This window comes from Salmo salar, chromosome 28, assembly GCF_965601325.2.
Source record: "Salmo salar chromosome 28, fSalSal1, whole genome shotgun sequence".
NCBI lineage: Eukaryota > Metazoa > Chordata > Actinopteri > Salmoniformes > Salmonidae > Salmo > Salmo salar.
The window spans coordinates 40,789,886-40,817,754 of NC_138318.1; the positions used below are offsets into that span (position 1 = coordinate 40,789,886).

At 44.7% G+C, this 27,869-nt stretch overlaps 1 protein-coding gene across 3 annotated transcripts in view; it reads right to left on the minus strand.

The window, feature by feature from the left end:
- LOC106589972 (uncharacterized) overlaps window positions 1–27,869 on the minus strand; it is a 230,297-nt gene that overhangs the window by 28,293 nt on the left and 174,135 nt on the right. For all 3 annotated transcript variants that reach the window (XR_014383054.1, XM_082970596.1, XM_082970595.1), the window contains exons 6-9: window positions 10,609–10,715; window positions 6,157–7,193; window positions 5,435–5,859; window positions 2,642–2,702 (exon numbers count right to left, since the gene is read on the minus strand). Coding sequence is in view for 2 of the 3 variants with exons in the window: in XM_082970596.1 (XP_082826722.1) it covers window positions 2,642–2,702; window positions 5,435–5,859; window positions 6,157–7,193; window positions 10,609–10,715 (1,630 nt within the window). In the remaining variant the exon portion in view is untranslated. The remainder of the gene's footprint in view (window positions 1–2,641; window positions 2,703–5,434; window positions 5,860–6,156; window positions 7,194–10,608; window positions 10,716–27,869) is intronic.

Sequence of the window (27,869 nt, forward strand, 5' to 3'; positions counted from 1 at the left end):
GAGGAGGTGAGGAGGTGAGGAGGTGAGGAGGTGAGGAGGTGAGGAAGGAGGAGGTGAGGAGGTGAAGTGGTGAGGAAGGAGGAGGTGAGGAGGTGTGGAGGTGAGGAAGGAGAAGGTGAGAAGGTGAGGAGGTGAGGAGGTGTGGAGGTGAGGAAAGAGGAGGTGAGGAGGTGAAGTGGTGAGGAAGGAGGAGGTGAGGAGGTGAGAAGGTGAGAAAGGAGGAGGTGAGGAGTTGAGGAGGTGAAGAGGTGAGGAGGTGAAGAGGTGAGGAGGTGTGGAGGTGAGGAAGGAGGAGGTGAGGAGGTGAAGAGGTGAGGAAGGAGGAGGTGAGGAGGTGTGGAGGTGAGGAGGTGAGAAGGTGAGAAAGGAGGAGGTGAGGAGGTGAGCAGGTGAGGAGGTGAGGAGGTGAGGAGGTGAGGAGGTGTGGAGGTGAGGAAGGAGGAGGTGAGGAGGTGAAGTGGTGAGGAAGGAGGAGGTGAGGAGGTGTGGAGGTGAGGAAGGAGGAGGTGAGAAGGTGAGAAAGGAGGAGGTGAGGAGGTGAGGAGGTGTGGAGGTGAGGAAGGAGGAGGTGAGGAGGTGAAGTGGTGAGGAAGGAGGAGGTGAGGAGGTGTGGAGGTGAGGAAGGAGAAGGTGAGAAGGTGAGGAGGTGAGGAGGTGTGGAGGTGAGGAAAGAGGAGGTGAGGAGGTGAAGTGGTGAGGAAGGAGGAGGTGAGGAGGTGAGAAGGTGAGAAAGGAGGAGGTGAGGAGTTGAGGAGGTGAAGAGGTGAGGAGGTGAGGAGGTGAAGAGATGAGGAGGTGTGGAGGTGAGGAAGGAGGAGGTGAGGAGGTGAAGAGGTGAGGAAGGAGGAGGTGAGGAGGTGTGGAGGTGAGGAGGTGAGAAGGTGAGAAAGGAGGAGGTGAGGAGGTGAGCAGGTGAGGAGGTGAGGAGGTGAGGAGGTGTGGAGGTGAGGAAGGAGGAGGTGAGGAGGTGAAGTGGTGAGGAAGGAGGAGGTGAGGAGGTGTGGAGGTGAGGAAGGAGGAGGTGAGAAGGTGAGAAAGGAGGAGGTGAGGAGGTGAGGAGGTGAGGAGGTGTGGAGGTGAGGAAGGAGGAGGTGAGGAGGTGAAGTGGTGAGGAAGGAGGAGGTGAGGAGTTGTGGAGGTGAGGAAGGAGGAGGTGAGAAGGTGAGAAAGGAGGAGGTGAGGAGGTGAAGAAGGAGGAGGTGAGGAAGGAGGAGGTGAGGAGGTGAGGAGGTGAAGAGGTGTGGAGGTGAGGAAGGAGGAGGTGAGGAGGTGAAGTGGTGAGGAAGGAGGAGGTGAGGAGGTGTGGAGGTGAGGAAGGAGAAGGTGAGGAGGTGAGAAAGGAGGAGGTGAGGAGGTGAAGAGGTGAGGAGGTGAGGAGGTGTGGAGGTGAGGAAGGAGGAGGTGAGGAGGTGAAGCAGTGAGGAAGGAGGAGGTGAGGAGGTGTGGAGGTGAGGAGGTGAGAAGGTGAGAAAGGAGGAGGTGAGGAGGTGAGGAGGTGAGCAGGTGAGGAGGTGAGGAGGTGTGGAGGTGAGGAAGGAGGAGGTGAGGAGGTGAAGTGGTGAGGAAGGAGGAGGTGAGGAGGTGTGGAGGTGAGGAAGGAGGAGGTGAGAAGGTGAGAAAGGAGGAGGTGAGGAGGTGAGGAGGTGTGGAGGTGAGGAAGGAGGAGGTGAGGAGGTGAAGTGGTGAGGAAGGAGGAGGTGAGGAGGTGTGGAGGTGAGGAAGGAGGAGGTGAGAAGGTGAGAAAGGAGGAGGTGAGGAGGTGAGGAGGTGTGGAGGTGAGGAAGGAGGAGGTGAGGAGGTGAAGTGGTGAGGAAGGAGGAGGTGAGGAGGTGTGGAGGTGAGGAAGGAGGAGGTGAGAAGGTGAGAAAGGAGGAGGTGAGGAGGTGAGGAGGTGAAGAAGGAGGAGGTGAGGAAGGAGGAGGTGAGGAGGTGAGGAGGTGAGGAGGTGAAGGGGTGAAGAGGTGAGGAGGTGAGGAAGGAGGAGGTGAAGAGGTGAGGAGGAATGAGGAGGTGAGGAGGAATAAGGAGGTGAGGAGGTGAAGGGGTGAAGAGGTGAGGAGGTGAGGAGGTGTGGAGGTGAAGAGGTGAGGAGGTGAGGAGGTGAGGAGATGAAGAGGTGAGGAGGTGAAGAGGTGAGGAGGTGAGGAGGTGAAGGGGTGAGGAGGTGAAGAGGTGAGGAGGTGAGGAGGTGAAGAAGGAGGAGGTGAAGAGGTGAGGAGGAATGAGGAGGTGAGGAGGTGTAGAGGTGAGGAGGTGAAGAGGTGAAGAGGTGAGGAGGTGAGGAGGTGAGGAGGTGAGGAGATGAAGAGGTGAAGAAGGAGAAGGTGAGGAGGTGAAGAGGTGAGGAGGTGAGGAAGGAGGAGGTGAGGAGGTGAGGAAGGAGGTGAAGAGGTGAGGAGGTGTGTGTGTGTGTGTGTGTGTGTGTGTGTGTGTGTGTGTGTGTGTGTGTGTGTGTGTGTGTGTGTGTGTGTGTGTGTGTTTGTGTAGAGGAATGTGTAGAGGTGTGTAGGTGTGTGTGTGTGTGTGTGTATGTGTGTGTGTGTGTGTAGGTGTGTGTTTGTGTAGAGGTATATGTAGAGGTGTGTGTGTGTGTGTGTGTGTGTGTGTGTGTGTGTGTGTGTGTATGTGAGAGAAGACTGACTTGTGATGATAGATCAGACATGGACGATCTCTTTGGGGACCTCTTGACTCTGAAAGTATTACTGGAAGAGGGAGGAGAGAGAGAGACGGTAGGATCAGAACGAGTCGTCCCTGGCAGAGACTTCATCAATCATCATAAATAAGTCAAACCTTAATCAATACATCAACTCTATTGTCTTTTTAACAACAAGAGGTATATTTCTCTCCCTCGTATTGCGTATGTTTAGCTCAGTAAGATGTGTACTAGTCATTCACAATACAGGGGGGGGATATTGAAAAAGCAATGATATCCATACGCATGGTGTAAAGCAATATCATCAAAACTCATAAAGTGTAATACTCACACGTTGTTGGATTTAACTGATAATAAATGAATTCAGGGTTTTGCGTCGCTAGTTTAGTTAGCGCACGTTGCGTTAATTTGACTAGAATTACAGTAAGGTTGGAAGTCCAAAAAATTCTGTCATGATTCACATTGATGGTGTACATTAGTCTGGGGTTCCCAAATCTGTCCCCGGGGACACCCAGACGATTCAAATCTCTCCCTAGGGGACCCCCAGACGGTTCAAACCTCTCTCCCCCCCAGATGTTTCACTATTTAATTTTAGCCCTGAACTTGCAAAACTGATTCAAGTAGTCAGGGAGGCTTGAGGATTAGTTGACAAGTTGAATCAGGTCCTAGTTCTGGAATAAATCAAATGCATGGGAAAGACTGCATTAGGCAACAGACTCCAAAGTTAATTATTTGCTAAGTTAGCGTGTTAGCGTGTTAGCGTGTTAGCGATATGAGATGAATAGTCCAAACTAATGCTGTCTTGATACCAGTATTGCGATACTAATATACCAGATTTTCTAGAAACAGATTTCACTCTATAGGCCATTATAAAACCTACTTTTGTAAAATATTGAGCGAGTTTGTTTTGCACGGCACCGTGGCACCTGGGTAATGCAAAGCGGACCATTGTGTGCTATACAGTAGCTTTTAAAAGAAACAAATGAGAATCTGGGTGTTTTCAAAATTAGGACTGTTTTCTTCCAGAAATGAATTCTGCTTCATGTTTTTTGTTTCCTTTCCACAATACGGGTATTGTGACAACCTTAGTCTAAACCCAGGTATCTACAACCAACCTGGCCCCCCAAAATATACTGCACCTCAGTGTGACCACGACTAACCTCTGCTGCTCTTCAATAGAGGAGGTACTACCGTTTGAATGTTCTCTTTCCCTTGGAGAAGGGGTGCACCTGTACAAGACAGGCTACGTTTATATGGCAGGATGCTCATTGAAGAAAATGGGCATGGTAGAGCTTCTCTGATTGGTTGGTTTTGCATGTTAGAGCTTCTCTGATTGGTTGATGGGCATGGTAGAGCTTCTCTGATTGGTTGGTTTTGAATGGTAGAGCTTCTCTGATTGGTTGATGGGCATGGTAGAGCTTCTCTAATTGGTTGGTTTTGCATGGTAGAGCTTCTCTAATTGGTTGATGGGCATGGTAGAGTTTCTCTAATTGGTTGATGGGCATGGTAGAGTTTCTCTAATTGGTTTTGCATGGTAGAGCTTCTCTGATTGGTTGATGGGCATGGTAGAGTTTCTCTAATTGGTTTTGCATGGTAGAGCTTCTCTGATTGGTTGATGGGCATGGTAGAGTTTCTCTAATTGGTTGTCTTTATGTTACAGTTGTGTTAATAAGGAGGAGAACAGGGTTGCAAAATTTCCCAGGTTTTCCAGAAATCCTGGTTGGGAAGATTCCCAGAATTTCAGGAGAATCTGTGAATTTGGGGAAAGTTACAAGGAGACGAGCACGACGGGGCAACATGCTCACTCTGAGAGTAGGACGTTTAGAAAAACTGAAATATTACAGAAACAGTCCTGCTGACATTACTGTACTTACAACAGACAACACAGAGAGGAACCCTTCGACTTCCTGTGGTATACGAGAATACACAGACAGGTGACAGAGAGACAGACAGGTGGCAGAGAGACAGACAGGTGACAGAGAGACAGACAGGATACAGAGAGACAGACAGGATACAGAGAGACAGACAGTATACAGAGAGACAGACAGGTGACAGAGAGACAGACAGACGACAGACAGGATACAGAGAGACAGACAGCTGACAGAGAGACAGACAGGATATAGAGAGACAGACAGGATACAGAGAGACAGACAGGATACAGGTGACAGAGAGACAGACAGGATACAGAGAGACAGACAGGATACAGAGAGACAGAGAGACAGACAGGATACAGAGAGACAGACAGGTGACAGAGAGACAGACAGGTAACAGAGAGACAGACAGGATACAGAGAGACAGACAGGTGACAGAGAGACAGACAGGTGACAGAGAGACAGACAGGATATAGAGAGACATACAGGTGACAGAGAGACAGACAGGATACAGAGAGACAGACAGGATACAGAGAGACAGACAGGTGACAGAGAGACAGACAGGTGACAGAGAGACAGACAGGTGGCAGAGAGACAGACAGGTGACAGAGAGACAGACAGGTGACAGAGAGACAGACAGGTGACAGAGAGACAGACAGGTGGGACTGACAGGACAAACACATTCTCTCTCCCCAGTTGGATAGAGAGATGACCGCACGCACGTACGCGCACACGCATACACACACGCACACGCTCGCACGCGCACACACGCACACGCGCACACACGCACGCGCACGCGCGCGCACACACACACACGGCTAAAACGATACAGTGCTAGACATACAAACAGAAACACATAAACAAATGGTAACGTGAAAGTGCCTAATAATGCAACGGTATTTAAACTTACGATTTGATTGGTTTCTTCTTGGTCTTAACCGGTTTGTTCTGGTTGTGGTCCTCCAGCTCCTTAACTTCATCGTTATCGTTATCAACCTCGTCGTCATTGGCCGACACCTCGAAAGAGGCGGAGCCAGAGGCAGCCTTGGGTGGAAACACAGCCGTCCTATTGGACGAACCCTTGAAGGTGTTAACAGCCGACTCATTGAAGGTGTCGGAGTCAAAGTTATAGGAGGGTTTGTTCAGCTCGGGAGAGATAGGGATCCCGCTGTTAGATCCGAACGGGTCGAAGTTAGGGTCGTCCCACTGGGCCGGGTCAAAGCTATAGGAGGCCTTCGAGATGGGGATGTTATCGGGGACTGGGGTGTTGTCGAGGGGTTCAGATGGGGGCTGCACGGCCTTCTTTAGACCCATCCTGGTCTTCCTTAGAGGCATCTAATAATAATAATAATAATACATAATACATAATATTAACAATGATACAACTTTATTCATTTTAAACGCTTTACAAAACACTTCAAAGTAACTTGACGTAGTCAACAATATAAATCAGTAAAATAAAAATCAAACATAAAACATACAGATAAAACATAAAGACGGACTAACCAAGGAAAGCACTAAACACGACAACAGACTAGAGTTGTAAAACTCCGGGAATCCTACTGGGATTTCTGGAAGATCAGGGAATTTGGGGAAAGTTAACAGAATTTTGCAACGCTATGACAGACCAACCTTGGAGCCTGTTTTTTTGCCCAGCTTCTTGGGTGGTGGAGAGGAGGCCTTGGGAGGCTCCTCCAGGGTCTCCTCAGAATAGTCAAACTCCAGTCTGACCGCACCTGAGGTTCGAATAGGGGGGCTGGTTGAGGGAAGAGCCGGATCGGCGTTGGGGCGCTCTGGGGGAGGGGAGTTAGCGACTTTACTCCCTCCGTTGTTGAACGGGTCGATGTCTTCAAAGTTGTCTGGGTCCCATTTGTAGGTCCCACTGGGGGGAGAGCCTTCGCTGCCTGGGGGGGCCTCCGGCACGGAGATGGGGGTATCCTCCTGTCGGTTGGGTATAGAGATAGCTGGGGTCGGGGTCAGAATAGAAGTAGGGGCCAGGATTAGTTGGTTATCTGTCTCTGGGCTAGTGTGATTGGTCTCTTCAGTGAGCGAGGCGGAGCTTTCCACATATGACTTCCTGGTTCTGCAGAACGTGCCTCCTGGACTGGGCGTGGCCGAGGTAGGACCAGGGGCGGAGTCTACTGTGGTTCCTCCTACTTCCGGATCCTCAGAGGCCAATAGGGGGCTGGCTGCTCTGGTGGGCTCGGCACTCTCCTTCAGCGGTTCCGCTGTGGTTCCAGAGGATGGAGGTTGGGGGCTCTCTAGGTTAGAGCTCTGCCTGGGGAGAGGCTTCTTTTTCAGGGAGCCGCCGGGGCGGAGAGGCCCCTTCTTGGAGGGTCTGCGGAGAGTCCCTGGAGCACTCTCAGTACCACCGTCGACACTAAAGGCTTCAGCTAAGGGACGGGAGTCTCCGATTGAGATGGAGAATCCTCCGCCGTCTAAGGGGCCGGTGCCGTCTAGCTGCCCAGCCTGGAGGCTCAGAGAGCGGGTTAGAGTTGATCGGCTCTGGGCCTCTGCAGCTGCAGCTGCAGCTATGAGCTGCTCTAGGTTATAAGCTCCGCTAGCAGCGATGGGCTTGTCCTCGTCAAAGACTATGGACAGGGAGCTACCATGGTGACCTTTAGCCTCTGACCCGGGTTCACCGTCGACCTCAGAGTCACAGCCCAGACCTGGAGGAACAGAGAAATATAAATGAGAGATATTATACAGCCCAGACCTGGAGGAACAGAGAAATATAAATGAGAGATATTATACAGCCCAGACCTGGAGGAACAGAGAAATATAAATGAGAGATATTATACAGCCCAGACCTGGAGGAACAGAGAAATATAAATGAGAGATATTATACAGCCCAGACCTGGAGGAACAGAGAAATATAAATGAGAGATATTATACAGCCCAGACCTGAAGGAACAGAGAAATATAAATGAGAGATATTATACAGCCCAGACCTGAAGGAACAGAGAAATATAAATGAGAGATATTATACAGCCCAGACCTGGAGGAACAGAGAAATATAAATGAGAGATATTATACAGCCCAGACCTGGAGGAACAGAGAAATATAAATGAGAGATATTATACAGCCCAGACCTGGAGGAACAGAGAAATATAAATGAGAGATATTATACAGCCCAGACCTGGAGGAACAGAGAAATATAAATGAGAGATATTATACAGCCCAGACCTGGAGGAACAGAGAAATATAAATGAGAGATATTATACAGCCCAGACCTGAAGGAACAGAGAAATATAAATGAGAGATATTATACAGCCCAGACCTGGAGGAACAGAGAAATATAAATGAGAGATATTATACAGCCCAGACCTGGAGGAACAGAGAAATATAAATGAGAGATATTATACAGCCCAGACCTGGAGGAACAGAGAAATATAAATGAGAGATATTATACAGCCCAGACCTGAAGGAACAGAGAAATATAAATGAGAGATATTATACAGCCCAGACCTGGAGGAACAGAGAAATATAAATGAGAGATATTATACAGCCCAGACCTGGAGGAACAGAGAAATATAAATGAGAGATATTATACAGCCCAGACCTGGAGGAACAGAGAAATATAAATGAGAGATATTATACAGCCCAGACCTGAAGGAACAGAGAAATATAAATGAGAGATATTATACAGCCCAGACCTGAAGGAACAGAGAAATATAAATGAGAGATATTATACAGCCCAGACCTGAAGGAACAGAGAAATATAAATGAGAGATATTATACAGCCCAGACCTGAAGGAACAGAGAAATATGAATGAGAGGTATTATATAGTCATGATACAATCCCTATATGGTGTTAGAATGAGAGAGAGAAGTGACATTCTTCTGATGCTTGTTAGTTGTATTTGGATGTTTGTTTGAGAGAGAAACGTGTGTTTACATTGCCAAAGCAAGTGAAATATATAATAAATAACAACAAATGTACAGTAAACATTACACTTACAAAAGTTCCAAAAGAATAAAGACATTTCAAATGTCACATTATATATAAATGTCATATTATATATATATATATATATATATATATACACTGCTCAAAAAAATAAAGGGAACACTTAAACAACACAATGTAACTCCAAGTCAATCACACTTCTGTGAAATCAAACTGTCCACTTAGGAAGCAACACTGATTGACAATAAATTTCACATGCTGTTGTGCAAATGGAATAGACAACAGGTGGAAATTATAGGCAATTAGCAAGACACCCCCAATAAAGGAGTGGTTCTGCAGGTGGTAACCACAGACCACTTCTCAGTTCCTATGCTTCCTGGCTGATGTTTTGGTCTCTTTTGAATGCTGGCGGTGCTTTCACTCTAGTGGTAGCATGAGACGGAGTCTACAACCCACACAAGTGGCTCAGGTAGTGCAGCTCATCCAGGATGGCACATTAATGCGAGCTGTGGTAAGAAGGTTTGCTGTGTCTGTCAGCGTAGTGTCCAGAGCATGGAGGCGCTACCAGGAGACAGGCCAGTACATCAGGAGACGTGGAGGAGGCCGTAGGAGGGCAACAACCCAGCAGCAGGACCGCTACCTCCGCCTTTGTGCAAGGAGGAGCACTGCCAGAGCCCTGCAAAATGACCTCCAGCAGGCCACAAATGTGCATGTGTCTGCTCAAACGGTCAGAAACAGACTCCATGAGGGTGGTATGAGGGCCCGACGTCCACAGGTGGGGGTTGTGCTTACAGCCCAACACAGTGCAGGACGTTTGGCATTTGCCAGAGAACACCAAGATTGGCAAATTCGCCACTGGCGCCCTGTGCTCTTCACAGATGAAAGCAGGTTCACACTGAGCACATGTGACAGACGTGACAATCTGGAGACGCCGTGGAGAACATTCTGCTGCCTGCAACATCCTCCAGCATGACCGGTTTGGCGGTGGGTCAGTCATGGTGTGGTGTGGCATTTCTTTGGGGGGCCGCACAGCCCTCCATCTCGCCAGAGGTAGCTTGACTGCCATTAGGTACCGAGATGAGATCCTCAGACCCCTTGTGAGACCATATGCTGGTGCGGTTGGCCCTGGGTTCCTCCTAATGCAAGACAATGCTAGACCTCATGTGGCTGGAGTGTGTCAGCAGTTCCTGCAAGAGGAAGGCATTGATGCTATGGACTGGCCCGCCCGTTCCCCAGACCTGAATCCAATTGAGCACATCTGGGACATCATGTCTCGCTCCATCCACCAACGCCACGTTGCACCACAGACTGTCCAGGAGTTGGCGGATGCTCTGCCACCTCATCAGGAGCATGCCCAGGCGTTGTAGGGAGGTCATACAGGCACGTGGAGCCCACACACACTACTGAGCCTCATTTTGACTTGTTTTAAGGACATTACATCAAAGTTGGATCAGCCTGTAGTGTGGTTTTCCACTTTAATTTTGAGTGTGACTCCAAATCCAGACCTCCATGGGTTGATAAATTGGATTTCCATTGATTATTTTTGTGTGATTTTGTTGTCAGCACATTCAACTATGTAAAGAAAAAAGTATTTAATAAGATTATTTCTTTCATTCAGATCTAGGATGTGTTGTTTAAGTGTTCCCTTTATTTTTTTTAGCAGTATATATATATATAATATGACAAGTGTAATGTTTACTGTATATTTGTTATTGTTTATTATATATTTCACTTGCTTTGGCAATGTAAACATATGTTCCCCATGCCAATAAAGCCCCTTAAATTGAATTGAATTGAGAGAGAGAGATAGATAGATAGAGAGAGATAATGGTGAAGGTTGTGTCTGGTTTTAGACTAATTAAATTGATGAATAAGCTCTGAATATTTCATCACAACCTTCCAGCTGGCCAATCAGTAAAACACATCATAACTAAACGAACATTGTGATGGATGGCTGAATCTTTTCTGCATAGATAAGACCTGCTTATATCCTTTAGCAGCTCAGTGATGCTGGTCTAACTAACTGACTGACTGACTGAACAGAGAAAACCTCTTTGTTTGAAGTACCAGTAGTCACCAGTAGAGGGCATTCTAAACCTTCCTCTTCTCTCGCTCTCTAGATATCTGTCCCTTTGTGGCGTGCGTGCGTGTGAATGTGCACGAGTCTCTCTCACCGGTGTCTTCCGAGGTCAGCGGCTGGGTATGAGGGTCTGTCTCCGTGGGGGACTTGACAGGGGTGGTCGACTCTGGGGTCTCGAACGCTCCGTCAGAGTCTGAGCTCCTATAGGACAGAGAGAGAGAGAGACTCATTATCACTGTAGACCTCATAGGGAGACCATGGTGTGTGGAGACAGACAGACAGACAGACAGACAGACAGACAGACAGACAGACAGACAGACAGACAGACAGACAGACAGACAGACAGACAGACAGACAGACAGACAGACAGACAGACAGAGCGAATCACTGTAGACCTCATAAAGGACCATGGCGTGAAGGGAAAGAGAGAGAGAGAGAGGATCACTGTAGACCTCATAAAGGACCATGGCGTGAAGGGAAAGAGAGAGAGAGAGAGAGAGGATCACTGTAGACCTCATAAAGGACCATGGCGTGAAGGGAAAGAGAGAGAGAGAGAGAAGATCACTGTAGACCTCATAAAGGACCATGGCGTGAAGGGAAAGAGACATGACAATACCAGGGTCTCATTTTCACTGGTACGATGAGACCACAAAGCAGAAGATATAAAAATCTATCAGATCCATTAACAGTACGAGAACACCAGAACATCATCAACATCACAGCATCATAAACTAGTTACTAAATCAATCAATCAAAACAATCAATCAATCAATTCAATCAATCAATCAATCAATTCAATCAATCAATCAATCAAAACAATCAATCAATTCAATCAATCAATTCAATCAATCAATCAATCAAAACAATCAATCCAATCAATCAATCAAAACAATCAATCAAAACAATCAATCAATCAAATCAATCAATCAAAACAATCAATCAATCAATCCAATCAATCAATCAAAACAATCAATCAAAACAATCAATCAATCAAATCAATCAATCAAAACAATCAATCAATCAAAACAATCAATCAATCAATTCAATCAATCAATCAATCAAAACAATCAATCAAAACAATCAAAACAATCAATCAAAACAATCAATCAATCAATCAATCAAAACAATCAATCAATCAATCAAAACAATCAATCAATCAATCAAAACAATCAATCAATCAAAACAATCAATCAATCAAAACAATCAATCAAAACAATCAAAACAATCAATCAATCAATCAATCAAATCAATCAATCAAAACAATCAATCAATCAAAACAATCAATCAAAACAATCAATCAATCAATCAAAACAATCAATCAATCAAATCAATCAATCAATCAATCAAAACAATCAATCAATCAATCAATCAAAACAATCAATCAATCAAAACAATCAATCAATCAAATCAATCAATCAATCAAAACAATCAATCAATCAAATCAATCAATCAATCAATCAAAACAATCAATCAATCAATCAATCAAAACAATCAATCAATCAAAACAATCAATCAATCAAATCAATCAACACAATCAAAACAATCAATCAATCAAAACATTTGCACACCACAGTGAACTCGTTCACCATCATGGCTTTAAATTGCCCCTAGTGGCACCAGGGAATCCAAATGGAACGAATGTTGTAAGTGATTTACTTATTTCCGTGGAGACCCAAGGGATCTGAAGAGTAAACCAACCCTGCGATTGGGTTTGGTATCTCATTATTTTACACGTTAGCAATGAAGTTTGGGTAAGTTGGAAGCTTTGTGTAGTAGGGCTTTGTAAACTAAAAGGGAATAACGAATTGATCTATATGGACCAGCCGACCTTTTGATACAGGATGCAGCGATACGTATTAAAACTGTCACCTGTGATAAAAACGAATGGTGCATTGATAGACGGCATACAACGGTTTAATGGCTGCTGCATTCTGGTAAATAGTGTCGCCATAATCAAGAACTGTCAGGAAAAGATGACTGAACAATCTACTTCCTGCTATTTAGGGAGAGGAAAGATCTATTTCTGAAAAAGAAGTCCACTTTAAATATTATATTTTAAACTAGCTCATCTGTATGTCTTTTTAAAACATGAAATCTTTGTCAATCCACATGCCCGGATATTTGTAGGCGGGAACCTGATCGACGGGAGAACCATCCAGTGAATAAATATGTAGTTCATCTGGAATATTCTGGAGAGAACAACATGTATATTGTCTTGTCCACATAAAGTACATGTTTTAAACCCACCAGGGCTTTCTGTTAAGGTAACAAGGTCAGATTGAAAGTCTAACAGCCTAGTCAACAGTTAGATCAATGGCATAACAGTGTCGTCTTCATACAGATGAATATTAGGTGTTTTAAAAGATAGACCAATGTTATTTATAGAAATAGTAAAGAGAACCGGTCCCAGTGCCAAACCCCTGCTGTATACCTTTCATAATATCCAGAAAACTCAAATGAACGCCGTCAGGGATAACACATTGAGTCCTGACTGAAAGATCATTTTCAAACCAGAATGTGATGGTCAACGGTATCGAAGGTCTTGGAAAGGTCCATCAGTAACGCAGCCAACATCTGTTTTATGATCCAAACAATTTAAAACATCATTTAAAACCAGCTGAAACAGTGTTATGTCCAGGTCTATAACCAGCTGAAACAGTGTTATGTTCAGGTCTATAACCAGCTGAAACAGTGTTATGTTCAGGTCTATAACCAGCTGAAACAGTGTTATGTTCAGGTCTATAACCAGCTGAAACAGTGTTATGTTCAGGTCTATAACCAGCTGAAACAGTGTTATGTTCAGGTCTATAACCAGCTGAAACAGTGTTATGTTCAGGTCTATAACCAGCTGAAACAGTACTATGTCCAGGTCTATAACCAGCTGAAACAGTGCTATGTCCAGGTCTATAACCAGCTGAAACAGTACTATGTCCAGGTCTATAACCAGCTGAAACAGTGTTATGTCCAGGTCTATAACCAGCTGAAACAGTACTATGTCCAGGTCTATAACCAGCTGAAACAGTACTATGTCCAGGTCTATAACCAGCTGAAACAGTACTATGTCCAGGTCTATAACCAGCTGAAACAGTACTATGTCCAGGTCTATAACCAGCTGAAACAGTACTATGTCCAGGTCTATAACCAGCTGAAACAGTGCGATGTCCAGGTCTATAACCAGCTGAAACAGTGGTATGTCCAGGTCTATAACCAGCTGAAACAGTATTATGTCCAGGTCTATAACCAGCTGAAACAGTACTATGTCCAGGTCTATAACCAGCTGAAACAGTACTATGTCAAGGTCTATAACCAGCTGAAACAGTACTATGTCCAGGTCTATAACCAGCTGAAACAGTGTTATGTCCAGGTCTATAACCAGCTGAAACAGTACTATGTCCAGGTCTATAACTAGCTGAAACAGTGGTATGTCCAGGTCTATAACCAGCTGAAACAGTACTATGTCCAGGTCTATAACCAACTGAAACAGTACTATGTCCAGGTCTATAACCAGCTGAAACAGTACTATGTCCAGGTCTATAACCAGCTGAAACAGTACTATGCCCAGGTCTATAACCAGCTGAAACAGTGTTATGTCCAGGTCTATAACCAGCTGAAAGAGTATTATGTCCAGGTCTATAACCAGCTGATACAGTGCTATGTCCAGGTCTATAACCAGCTGATACAGTGCTATGTCCAGGTCTATAACCAGCTGATACAGTACTATGTCCAGGTCTATAACCAGCTGAAACAGTACTATGTCCAGGTCCATAACCAGCTGAAACAGTACTATGTCCAGGTCTATAACCAGCTGAAACAGTACTATGTCCAGGTCTATAACCAACTGAAACAGTACTATGTCCAGGTCTATAACCAGCTGAAACAGTATTATGTCCAGGTCTATAACCAGCTGAAACAGTACTATGTCCAGGTCTATAACCAGCTGAAACAGTACTATGTCAAGGTCTATAACCAGCTGAAACAGTACTATGTCCAGGTCTATAACCAGCTGAAACAGTGTTATGTCCAGGTCTATAACCAGCTGAAACAGTACTATGTCCAGGTCTATAACCAGCTGAAACAGTGGTATGTCCAGGTCTATAACCAACTGAAACAGTACTATGTCCAGGTCTATAACCAGCTGAAACAGTACTATGTCCAGGTCTATAACCAGCTGAAACAGTACTATGTCCAGGTCTATAACCAGCTGAAACAGTGTTATGTCCAGGTCTATAACCAGCTGAAACAGTATTATGTCCAGGTCTATAACCAGCTGATACAGTGCTATGTCCAGGTCTATAACCAGCTGAAACAGTACTATGTCCAGGTCTATAACCAGCTGAAACAGTACTATGTCCAGGTCTATAACCAGCTGAAACAGTACTATGTCCAGGTCTATAACCAGCTGAAACAGTACTATGTCCAGGTCTGTAACCAGCTGAAACAGTGTTATGTCCAGGTCTATAACCAGCTGAAACAGTGCTATGTCCAGGTCTATAACCAGCTGATACAGTACTATGTCCAGGTCTATAACCAGCTGAAACAGTACTATGTCCAGGTCTTTAACCAGCTGAAACAGTGCTATGTCCAGGTCTATAACCAGCTGAAACAGTACTATGTCCAGGTCTATAACCAGCTGAAACAGTACTATGTCCAGATCTATAACCAGCTGACACAGTACTATGACCAGGTCTATAACCAGCTGATACAGTACTATGTCCAGATCTATAACCAGCTGAAACAGTACTATGTCCAGGTCCATAACCAGCTGAAACAGTGTTATGTCCAGGTCTATAACCAGCTGAAACAGTGCTATGTCCAGGTCTATAACCAGCTGATACAGTACTATGTCCAGGTCTATAACCAGCTGAAACAGTACTATGTCCAGGTCTATAACCAGCTGAAACAGTGCTATATCCAGGTCTATAACCAGCTGAAACAGTGCTATGTCCAGGTCTATAACCAGCTGAAACAGTGCTATGTCCAGGTCTATAACCAGCTGAAACAGTACTATGTCCAGGTCTTTAACCAGCTGAAACAGTGCTATGTCCAGGTCTATAACCAGCTGAAACAGTACTATGTCCAGGTCTATAACCAGCTGAAACAGTATTATGTCCAGATCTATAACCAGCTGACACAGTACTATGTCCAGGTCTATAACCAGCTGATACAGTACTATGTCCAGATCTATAACCAGCTGAAACAGTACTGTGTCCAGGTCCATAACCAGCTGAAACAGTACTATGTCCAGATCTATAACCAGCTGAAACAGTACTATGTCCAGGTCTATTACCAGCTGAAACAGTACTATGTCCAGGTCTATAACCAGCTGATACAGTACTATGTCCAGGTCTATAACCAGCTGAAACAGTACTATGTCCAGGTCTATAACCAGCTGAAACAGTACTATGTCCAGGTCTATAACCAGCTGATACAGTACTATGTCCAGGTCTATAACCAGCTGAAACAGTACTATGTCAGAATGGTGTATATTTAGAATAGAGAGACAAGTTTAATAAGATCTTAGATGACAGTTGGCCAGGGATTCCAAAACTTTGGAAATGCAAGATAATTTGGACATTTGACGGTAGTTATCTAAGTCAGAAGGATCTGTGTACCGGGGGAGGACTTCCACTATCCAGATCTTAGGGATAACACCAGAAACAATTGACAAGTAAAAATTATAGCTCAGTGGTTCTGCAGTAAGTGGAGCAGAGAGCTGCAGTCAGAAGGGATCAAGTGAATCAGCTCCTATGGATTTAACATCAATCTGTACTGCAGTCAGAAGGAATCAAGTGAATCATCTCCTTTGGATTTAACATCAATCTGTACTGCAGTTAGAATGAATGAAGTTAATCAGCTCCTTTGGATTTAACATCAATCTGTACTGCAGTTAGAAGGAATCAAGTGAATCAGCTTCTATGGATTTAACATCATTCTGTACTGCAGTTAGAAGGAATCAAGTGAATCAGTTCCTATGGATTTAACATCAATCTGTACTGCAGTTAGAAGGAATCAAGTGAATCAGCTCCTTTGGATTTAACATCAATCTGTACTGCAGTTAGAAGGAATCAAGTGAATCAGCTCCTTTGGATTTAACATCAATCTGTACTGCAGTTAGAATGAATCAAGTGAATCAGCTCCTATGGATTTAATACTGCAGTTAGAATGAATCAAGTGAATCAGCCCTTATGGTTTTACATCAGTCTTTAGCAAATAACTTTGTACATCATAGACATCTAAGGGTTAACGTGAAAAAAAAAGTATGTGAGTCTGTTAGTGCGTCGTCCTCTACAATCTGTTCTGGGGTGACTGAAGGATCTCCCTCTAGTGGGAATGAGATTCTCTATAATCTGTTCTGGGGTGACTGAAGGATCTCCCTCTAGTGGGAATGAGATTCTCTATAATCTGTTCTGGGGTGACTAAACGACCTCTCTCTACAACGTTTCCGGTTTCCTGTTTCCGGTCGCAACTTGCAGACTTGTTTACGCTGCTGTGCGTTTTGTTACCGATCTTACTTTGCTACCTGACGGTTTTTACTTTTTCATTACCGTATATTTTGACTTTTTCCCTCACTCAACTTTTTTCATTCAACTTTTTCACCCCGGAGGTTTTATCTGGACATGGTTCGTCAGGACTTCAAACAGCCGAAGCTAAGTAACATTAACATGATGCCTTCTAATTGCAGTCGTTGTACTTATAATATACAGGAGAACGATCGCCTTACGGCAAGGATAGCTGTGCTGCAAGCCCAGCTTCAGACGCGATCGTTAGGCAAGGGTAATTTCAGTGTAGGAAAGGATGAAACAGCGTCTGTGCCACCAGTAAGTACAGATAGTAACGTTAGTATAAACCCCCTCGCACGGTCCCCGCAGCCGGACATCTTTCTCATGGCTTCTGGAGGGAAACGCTGTAGGAATGCTCAACCGGTGTCGCTTATTCAGCCGACAGAAACTTTCAACCGGTTCTCCCCATTAAGCGAGTCGGAGTCGGAGGCCGAGACTTCTCTGGTCTCTACTCCTCCCGTTGTGGGGTCTGAGACGCCGACGGCTCCCACCATTAGCTCTGACAAATTGAAAACCCTAGTCATTGGCGACTCCATTACCCGCAGTATTAGACTTAAAACTAATCATCCAGCGATCATACACTGTTTACCAGGGGGCAGGGCTACCGACGTTAAGGCTAATCTAAAGACGGTGCTGGCTAAAGCTAAAACTGGCGAGTGTAGAGAGTATAGAGATATTGTTATCCACGTCGGCACCAACGATGTTAGGATGAAACAGTCAGAGGTCACCAAGCGCAACATAGCTTCAGCATGTAAATCAGCTAGAAAGATGTGTCGGCATCGAGTAATTGTCTCTGGCCCCCTCCCAGTTAGGGGGAGTGATGAGCTCTACAGCAGAGTCTCACAACTCAATCGCTGGTTGAAAACTGTTTTCTGCCCCTCCCAAAAGATAGAATTTGTAGATAATTGGCCCTCTTTCTGGGACTCACCCACAAACAGGACCAAGCCTGGCCTGTTGAGGAGTGACGGACTCCATCCTAGCTGGAGGGGTGCTCTCATCTTATCTACGAACATAGACAGGGCTCTAACTCCTCTAGCTCCACAATGAAATAGGGTGCAGGCCAGGCAGCAGGCTGTTAGCCAGCCTGCCAGCTTAGTGGAGTCTGCCACTAGCACAGTCAGCGTAGTCAGCTCAGCTTTCCCCATTGAGACCGTGTCTGTGCCTCGATCTAGGTTGGGCAAAATTAAAAATGGCGGTGTTCGCTTTAGCAATCTCACTAGTATAAAGACCTCCTCCATTCCTGCCATTATTGAAAGAGATTGTGATACCTCACATCTCAAAATTGGGTTACTTAATGTTAGATCCCTCACTTCCAAGGCAGTTATAGTCAATGAACTAATCACTGATCATAATCTTGATGTGATTGGCCTGATTGAAACATGGCTTAAGCCTGATGAATTTACTGTGTTAAATGAGGCCTCTCCTCCTGGTTACACTAGTGACCATATCCCCCGCGCATCCGGCAAAGGCGGAGGTGTTGCTAACATTTACGATAGCAAATTTCAATTTACAAAGAAAAAATGACGTTTTCGTCTTTTGAGCTTCTAGTCATGAAATCTATGCAGCCTACTCACTCACTTTTTATAGCTACTGTTTACAGGCCTCCTGGGCCATATGCAGTGTTCCTCACTGAGTTCCCTGAATTCTTATCGGATCTTGTAGTCATAGCAGATAATATTCTAATTTTTGGTGACTTTAACATTCACATGGAAAAGTCCACAGACCCACTCCAAAAGGCTTTTGGAGCCATCATCGACTCAGTGGGTTTTGTCCAACATGTCTCTGGACCTACTCACTGCCACAGTCATACTCTGGACCTAGTTTTGTCCCATGGAATAAATGTTGTGGATCTTAATGTTTTTCCTCATAATCCTGGATTATCGGACCACCATTTTATTGCGTTTGCAATTGCAAAGAATAATCTGCTCCGACCCCAACCAAGGAGCATTAAAAGTCGTGCTATAAATTCTCAGACAACCCAAAGATTCCTTGATGCCCTTCCAGACTCCCTCTGCCTACCCAAGGACGTCAGAGGACAAAAATCAGTTAACCACCTAACCGAGGAACTCAATTTAGCCTTGCGCAATACCCTAGATGCAGTTGCACCCCTAAAAATTAAAAACATCTGTCATAAGAAACTAGCTCCCTGGTATACAGAAAATACACGAGCTCTGAAGCAAGCTTCCAGAAAACTGGAACGGAAATGGCGCCACACCAAACTGGAAGTCTTCCGACTAGCTTGGAAAGACAGTACCGTGCAGTATCGAAGAGCCCTTACTGCTGCTCGATCATCCTATTTTTCCAACTTAATTGAGGAAAATAAGAACAATCCGAAATGTATTTTTGATACTGTCGCAAAGCTAACTAAAAAGCAGCCTTCGCAAATGGAGGATGGCTTTCACTTCAGCAGTAATACATTTATGAACTTCTTTGAGGAAAAGATCATGATCATTAGAAAGCAAATTACGGACTCCTCTTTAAATCTGGGTATTCCTCCAAAGCTCCATTGTCCTGAGTCTACACAACTCTGCCAGGACCTAGGATCAAGGGAGATACTAAAGTGTTTTAGTACTATATCTCTTGACGCAATGATAAAAATAATCATGGCCTCCAAAACTTCAAGCTGCATACTGGACCCTATTCCAACTAAACTACTGAAAGAGCTGCTTCCTGTGCTTGGCCCTCCTATGTTGAACATAATAAACGGCTCTCTATCCACCGGATGTGTACCAAGCTCACTAAAAGTGGCAGTAATAAAGCCTCTCTTGAAAAAGCCGAATCTTGACCCAGAAATTATAAAAAAACTATCGGCCTATATCGAATCTTCCATTCCTCTCAAAATTTTTTGAAAAAGCTGTTGCACAGCAACTCACTGCCTTCCTGAAGACAAACAATGTATACGAAACGCTTCAGTCTGGTTTTAGACCCCATCATAGAACTGAGACTGCACTTGTGAAGGTGGTAAATGACCTTTTAATGACGTCAGACCGAGGCTCTGCATCTGTCCTCGTGCTCCTAGATCTTAGTGGCGCTTTTGATACCATCGATCACCACATTCTTTTGGAGAGATTGGAAACCCAAATTGGTCTACATGGACAAGTTCTGGCCTGGTTTGATCTTATCTGTCGGAAAGATATCAGTTTGTCTCTGTGAATGGTTTGTCCTCTGACAAATCAATTGTAAATTTCGGTGTTCCTCAAGGTTCCGTTTTAGGACCACTATTGTTTTCACTATATATTTTACCTCTTGGGGATGTCATTCGAAAACATAATGTTAAATTTCACTGCTATGCGGACGACACACAGCTGTACATTTCAATGAAACATGGTGAAGCCCCAAAATTGCCCTCGCTAGAAGCCTGTGTTTCAGACATAAAGAAGTGGATGGCTGCAAACTTTCTACTTTTAAACTCAGACAAAACAGAGATGCTTGTTCTAGGTCCCAAGAAACAAAGAGATCTTCTGTTGAATCTGACAATTAATCTGGATGGTTGTACAGTCGTCTCAAATAAAACTGTGAAGGACCTCGGCGTTACTCTGGACCCTGATCTCTCTTTTGAAGAACATATCAAGACTGTTTCAAGGACAGCTTTTTTCCATCTATGTAACATTGCAAAAATCTGAAACTTTCTGTCCAAAAATGACGCAGAAAAATTAATCCATGTTTTTGTTACTTCTAGGCTGGACTACTGCAATGCTCTACTTTCCGGCTACCCGGATAAAGCACTAAACAAACTTCAGTTAGTGCTAAATACGGCTGCTAGAATCCTGACTAGAACCAAAAAATTTGATCATATTACTCCAGTGCTAGCCTCCCTACACTGGCTTCCTGTTAAGGCAAGGGCTGATTTCAAGGTTTTACTGCTAACCTACAAAGCATTACATGGGCTTTCTCCTACCTATCTTTCCGATTTGGTCCTGCCGTACATACCTACACGTACGCTACGGTCACAAGACGCAGGCCTCCTAATTGTCCCTAGAATTTCTAAGCAAACGGCTGGAGGTAGGGCTTTCTCCTATAGAGCTCCATTTTTATGGAATGGTCTGCCTACCAATGTGAGAGACGCAGACTCAGTCTCAACCTTTAAGTCTTTACGGAAGACTTATCTCTTCAGTAGGTCCTATGATTAAGTATAGTCTGGCCCAGGAGTGTGAAGGTGAACGGAAAGGCTGGAGCAACGAACCGCCCTTGCTGTCTCTGCCTTGCCGGTTCCCCTCTTTCCACTGGGATTCTCTGCCTCTAACCCTTTTACAGGGGCTGAGTCACTGGCTTACTGGTGTTCTTCCATGCCGTCCATGGGAGGGGTGCGTCACTTGAGTGGGTTGAGTCACTGACGTGGTCTTCCTGTCTGGGTTGGCGCCCCCCCTTGGGTTGTGCCATGGCGGAGATCGTTGTGGGCTATACTCGGCCTTGTCTTAGGATGGTAAGTTGGTGGTTGGAGACATCCCTCTAGTGGTGTGGGGGCTGTGCTTTGGCAAAGTGGGTGGGGTTATATCCTGCCTGTTTGGCCCTGTCCGGGGGTATCATCGGATGGGGCCACAGTGTCTTCTGATCCCTCCTGTCTCAGCCTCCAGTATTTATGCTGCAGTAGTTTATGTGTCGGGAGGCTAGGGTCAGTCTGTTACATCTGGAGTATTTCTCTTGTCTTATCCGGTGTCCTGTGTGAATTTAAATATGCTCTCTCTAATTCTCTCTTTCTCTCTTTCTGTCTTTCTCTCGGAGGACCTGAGCCTTAGGACCATGCCTCAGGATTACCTGGTATGATGACTCCTTGCTGTCCCCAGTCCACCTGGCCGTGCTGCTGCTCCAGTTTCAACTGTTCTGCCTGCGGCTATGGAACCCTGACCTGTTCACCGGACGTGCTTGTTGCACCCTCGACAACTACTATGATTATTATTATTTGACCATGCTGGTCATTTATGAACATTTTAACATCTTGACCATGTTCTGTTATAATATCCACCCTGCACAGCCAGAAGAGGACTGGCCACCCCTCATAGCCTGGTTCCTCTCTAGGTTTCTTCCTAGGTTTTTGGCCTTTCTAGGGAGTTTTTCCTAGGGAGTTTTTCCTAGCCACCGTGCTTCTTTCACATGCATTGCTTGCTGTTTGGGGTTTTAGGCTGGGTTTCTGTACAGCACTTTGAGATATCAGCTGATGTACGAAGGGCTATATAAATAAATTTGATTTGATTTGATTTGATTTGACTCTAGTGGGAATGAGATTCTCTACAATCTGTTCTGGGGTGACTGAAGGATCTCCCTCTAGTGGGAATGAGATTCTCTATAATCTGTTCTGGGGTGACTGAAGGATCTCCCTCTAGTGGGAATGAGATTCTCTATAATCTGTTCTGGGGTGACTGAAGGATCTCCCTCTAGTGGGAATGAGATTCTCTATAATCTGTTCTGGGGTGACTGAAGGACCTCTCTCTAGTGGGAATGAAATGGCTTTTCCAGAGATTATCCTTTTGAACAGGTGGCCAGTTTAAGCAAAATGGCAAAATGGTTATTAATTAAAAGCATCACAAACTTCAATTTAGTCTAGAATGGACCCTGTCAGATCCTGCTGGCCTAACGAGGGGGTGGAGTTTTATTTAAAAGGTTTGACCACTTTCCAGCATTTGGCTTGTTTACCACCACTCTCCGATACACAATTCAAGAAATATGTTGATTTAGCTGTTTTAATCAGACGTAGAATCATGATTCTAACCTTAGCCACATTTCTTTCCTGTAATTTCTCAGACAATTCATGCGTGAAGGATCATGGGTAAAGGATCATGGTTGAAGGATCATGAGTGAAGGATCAAGTCTTTTACCCTTAGTTTTTTGTATGGTGCATGTTTAATCAGACATGTTTTAACAGATATAAACAGGGAAATAAAACAATTAAAGGCCTGATCCAAGTTCCTGATAGTTGACACAACCCCCCCCCCCCCCCCAGGTCAACTTATGTTGATAAATTAGTGATAAACGTGAACACTGTACATCCTCTGGAAATAATGAACGACGTGCAGCGGTTTGTGAGCAATGATGATCGCTCTGTTCTAAACCAACATTAGCATATCCCTTAGTATGAAGAAATGTATAGTGTGGACTATGATTGCAAAGGGAGGGTATATTACTGGTAAGCAGGGGCACAACTTTGGTTTTAGAAGTGGGGGGGGGGGGACATAAATATATATTTTAATGTTTTTTCCCCCCAGTCGGATAAACACTCCAAACAGCCCACCCAACCGCTCGGAGGCGTCTGCATGGTCCTAAAGCACACCGTTGCTTCGTTTTGTATCACATTCCAATTATAAAACTGGCGGGGGACAAAAAAAATGCAATTTCAGAATGTGATGGGGACATGTCCCCTGTCCCCGCCCTCCCCCGTCCCCCCCCCCCCCCCCCCGTCCCCCCGTCCCCAGTGAAAGTTGCGCCCCTGCTGCTAACTACCAGAATTTGGTAACTTACAAAGTACATTTTATTTATTGTAGTGGCCTTTTTTAGGAACTTCAGATTATCAGAGGTGTCTGTAAATATCTCTGGACCTCTGTGTGACCTTGTCACATGGAAAATATATAAAATAATGAAATAACATTGTACAAAAATGACAATGACAAAGCTGTAAAACATGATCCTTAAATATAAACCATCGACCTAGTGAATACCGTTGGTGTTTAATATGAGGGTTTCAGCATGAAACATCCTTTATATATTTATTAAACACTTTTATGTATTTTACTGTATTATATAGTATATTTTACTGTATTTTACTATATTATATAGTATATTTTACTGTATTTTAATGTATTATATAGTATATTTTACTGTATTTTACTATATTATATGGTATATTTTACTATATTATATAGTATATTTTACTGTATTTTACTATATTATATAGTATATTTTACTGTTTCTTTGGTATACATGTTTTGATGCCAAACTGGTGGCAGTTGTGATAAAAGTCACTAGTTGGAAGAGTTGCAGAGTTAACTGAAAGTAATATAATTGTTGATTAAATTATTTTTTCATTAAGTAGGTTTTTTTCCTTTTGAAACAAATGGTCCATCTACTAGAAACCCATGAACAATACGGACACAGATACAACAAAACTAATACTATATATAATGATTTCCTTTAAAAAAAAAAAAAAGATATTCAAGTATAAATTACCAAAGTTACCATAGGATCGCCATAGATTACCTGTTATTTATCTAAAATTCGCGAAAGTTCTGGTAACTTTGGTAAAGTACAGGTAATTTTGCAACCCTAATATGGACATTGGAACATGGCCCAGCTGTGAATGGATGTATAGACAACAGAACCATCTAATGAAAACAATCAACAATATGTCATTCTGCTCTAAGTACAGATATATTCCCATTAACAAAATATCACCAGTGTCACGCCCTCTGACCCGTGAGAGCCGTTTTTCTCTGTTTAGATAGGTCAGGGTGTGATATGGGGTGGGCAGTCTATGTATTTTATTTCTATGTTTTGGCCAGGTATGGTTTCCAAATCAGAGGAAAGCTGTCTATCGTTGTCTCTGATTGGGAACCATACTTAGGCAGCCTTTTTTCCCCACCTGTGTTTTATGGGTAGTTATTTTCTGTTTTGTATTTCGTTACCTGTACGGAACTGTTTGGCTTTTCGTTTTTGTTTCTTTGTTCTAGTGTTGCATTGTTTAATAAATATAATGAACACTTACCACGCTGCGCTTTGGTACCCTCTCTACGACAGCCGTAACAACCAGTCTGAAACTAATGAATCAATGCTGTAACGATTCTATTTTATGATTCCAATAATGTATATTTAGCCAAACAAAGACCCCAGTCAGCATCTCCAGTGTATGTTCCTTCATGGCTGATTAGATTGATGTGAAGAAAAGTAGTTAGGGCCAACATCATCCTGGTGGATGATTAGGTCTATAAATTAAAGCGCTGCTTCCCCTTCCTCCCTCCAACGTGCCGAGATGATAGCTACGGACAAATATAGACATACCTTTTTCAGAACTCACAACAGACAGATCAAAAGAACAACTGACCACCCGAAAAACACTGGAAACAACGGGGATAATAGCATTTATATTCATCCTCACACGTCATATTTACATTGATATATTAATGCACACTCACAGGACTTCACACACACACACACAAGCACACACACAAGCACACGCACACACACACAGACACACACACACACACACACACACACACACACACACACACACACACACACACACACACACACACACACACACAACACCACACACACACACACACACACTCACAGGACTTCACACACACACATACGCACGCACACACACACAGACACACACACGCGCATACACACACACACACACACACACACACAGGCACACACACAGGCACACACACACACACACTCACAGGACTTCACACACACACATGCACACGCACGCACACACACACAGACACACACACGCGCACACACACACACACTTAACATGCACACGCATTTATACTGACTCTAAACACACACACTCCCATTCAATCGTCATATATGCTGCTGCTACTCTGTTGATCAGATATCCTGATGCCTAGTCCCATTAAGCCTATACATATCTACCTCCATCACTCCAGTATCCCTGTCTCCTTCCCCCTATACATATCTACCTCCATCACTCCAGTATCCCTGTCCCCTTCCCCCTATACATATCTAACTCCATCACTCCAGTATCGCTGTCTCCTTCCCCCTATACATATCTACCTCCATCACTCCAGTATCCCTTCCCTCTATACATATCTACCTCCATCACTCCAGTATCCCTGTCCCCTTCCCCCTATACATATCTACCTCCATCACTCCAGTATCCCTGTCCCCTTCCCCCTATACATATCTACCTCCATCACTCCAGTATCCCTGTCTCCTTCCCCCTATACATATCTAACTCCATCACTCCAGTATCCCTGTCCCCTATACATATCTACCTCCATCACTCCAGTATCCCTGTCCCCTTCCCCTTATACATATCTACCTCCATCACTCCAGTATCCCTGTCCAATTCCCCCTATACATACCTACCTCCATCACTCCAGTATCCCTGTCCCCTTCCCCCTATACATATCTACCTCCATCACTCCAGTATCCCTGTCTCCTTCCCCCTATACATATCTACCTCCATCACTCCAGAGTCCCTGTCCCCTTCCCCCTATACATATCTACCTCCATCACTCCAGTATCCCCGTCTCCTTACCCCTATACATATCTACCTCCATCACTCCAGTATCCCTGTCCCCTTCCCCCTATACATATCTACCTCCATCACTCCATTATCCCTGTCCCCTATACATATCTACCTCCATCACTCCAGTATCCCTGTCCCCTTCCCCCCTACTACCCCATCACTCCGTACCTCCATCACTCCAGTATCCCTGTCCCCTTCCCCCTATACATATCTACCTCCATCACTCCATTATCCCTGTCCCCTATACATATCTACCTCCATCACTACAGTATCCCTGTCCACTTCCCCCAATACATATCTACCTCCATCACTCCAGTATCCCTGTCTCCTTCCCCCTATACATATCTACCTCCATCACTCCAGTATCCCTGTCCCCTTCCCCCTATACATATCTACCTCCATCACTCCAGTATCCCTGTCTCCTTCCCCCTATACATATCTACCTCCATCACTCCAGTATCCCTGTCTCCTTCCCCCTATACATATCTACCTCCATCACTCCAGTATCCCTGTCCCTTATACATATCTACCTCCATCACTCCAGTATCCCTGTCCCCTTCCGCCTATACATATCTACCTCCATCACTCCAGTATCCCTGTCTCCTTCCCCCTATACATATCTACCTCCATCACTCCAGTATCCCTGTCCCCTTCCACCTATACATATCTACCTCCATCACTCCAGTATCCCTGTCTCCTTCCCCCTATACATATCTACCTCCATCACTCCAGTATCCCTGTCCCCTTCCCCCTATACATATCTACCTCCATCACTCCAGTATCCCTGTCTCCTTCCCCCTATACATATCTACCTCCATCACTCCAGTATCCCTGTCCCTCTATACATATCTACCTCCATCACTCCAGTATCCCTGTCCCCCTATACATATCTACCTCCATCACTCCAGTATCCCTGTCCCCTTCCCCCTATACATATCTACCTCCATCACTCCAGTATCCCTATCCCATTACCCCTATACATATCTACCTCCATCACTCCAGTATCCCTTTCCCCTATACATATCTACCTCCATCACTCCAGTATCCCTGTCTCCTTCCCCCTATACATATCTACCTCCATCACTCCAGTATCCCTGTCCCCTATACATATCTACCTCCATCACTCCAGTATCCCTTCCCCCTATACATATCTACCTCCATCACTCCAGTATCCCTGTCTCCTATACATATCTACCTCCATCACTCCAGTATCCCTGTCCCCTTCCCCTATACATATCTACCTCCATCACTCCAGTATCCCTGTCTCCTTCCCCCTATACATATCTACCTCCATCACTCCAGTATCCCTGTCCCCTATACATATCTACCTCCATCACTCCAGTATCCCTGTCCCCTTCCCCCTATACATATCTACCTCCATCACTCCAGTATCCCTGTCCAATTCCCCCTATACATACCTACCTCCATCACTCCAGTATCCCTGTCCCCTTCCCCCTATACATATCTACCTCCATCACTCCAGTATCCCTGTCCCCTTCCCCCTATACATATCTACCTCCATCACTCCAGTATCCCTGTCTCCTTCCCCCTATACATATCTACCTCCATCACTCCAGTATC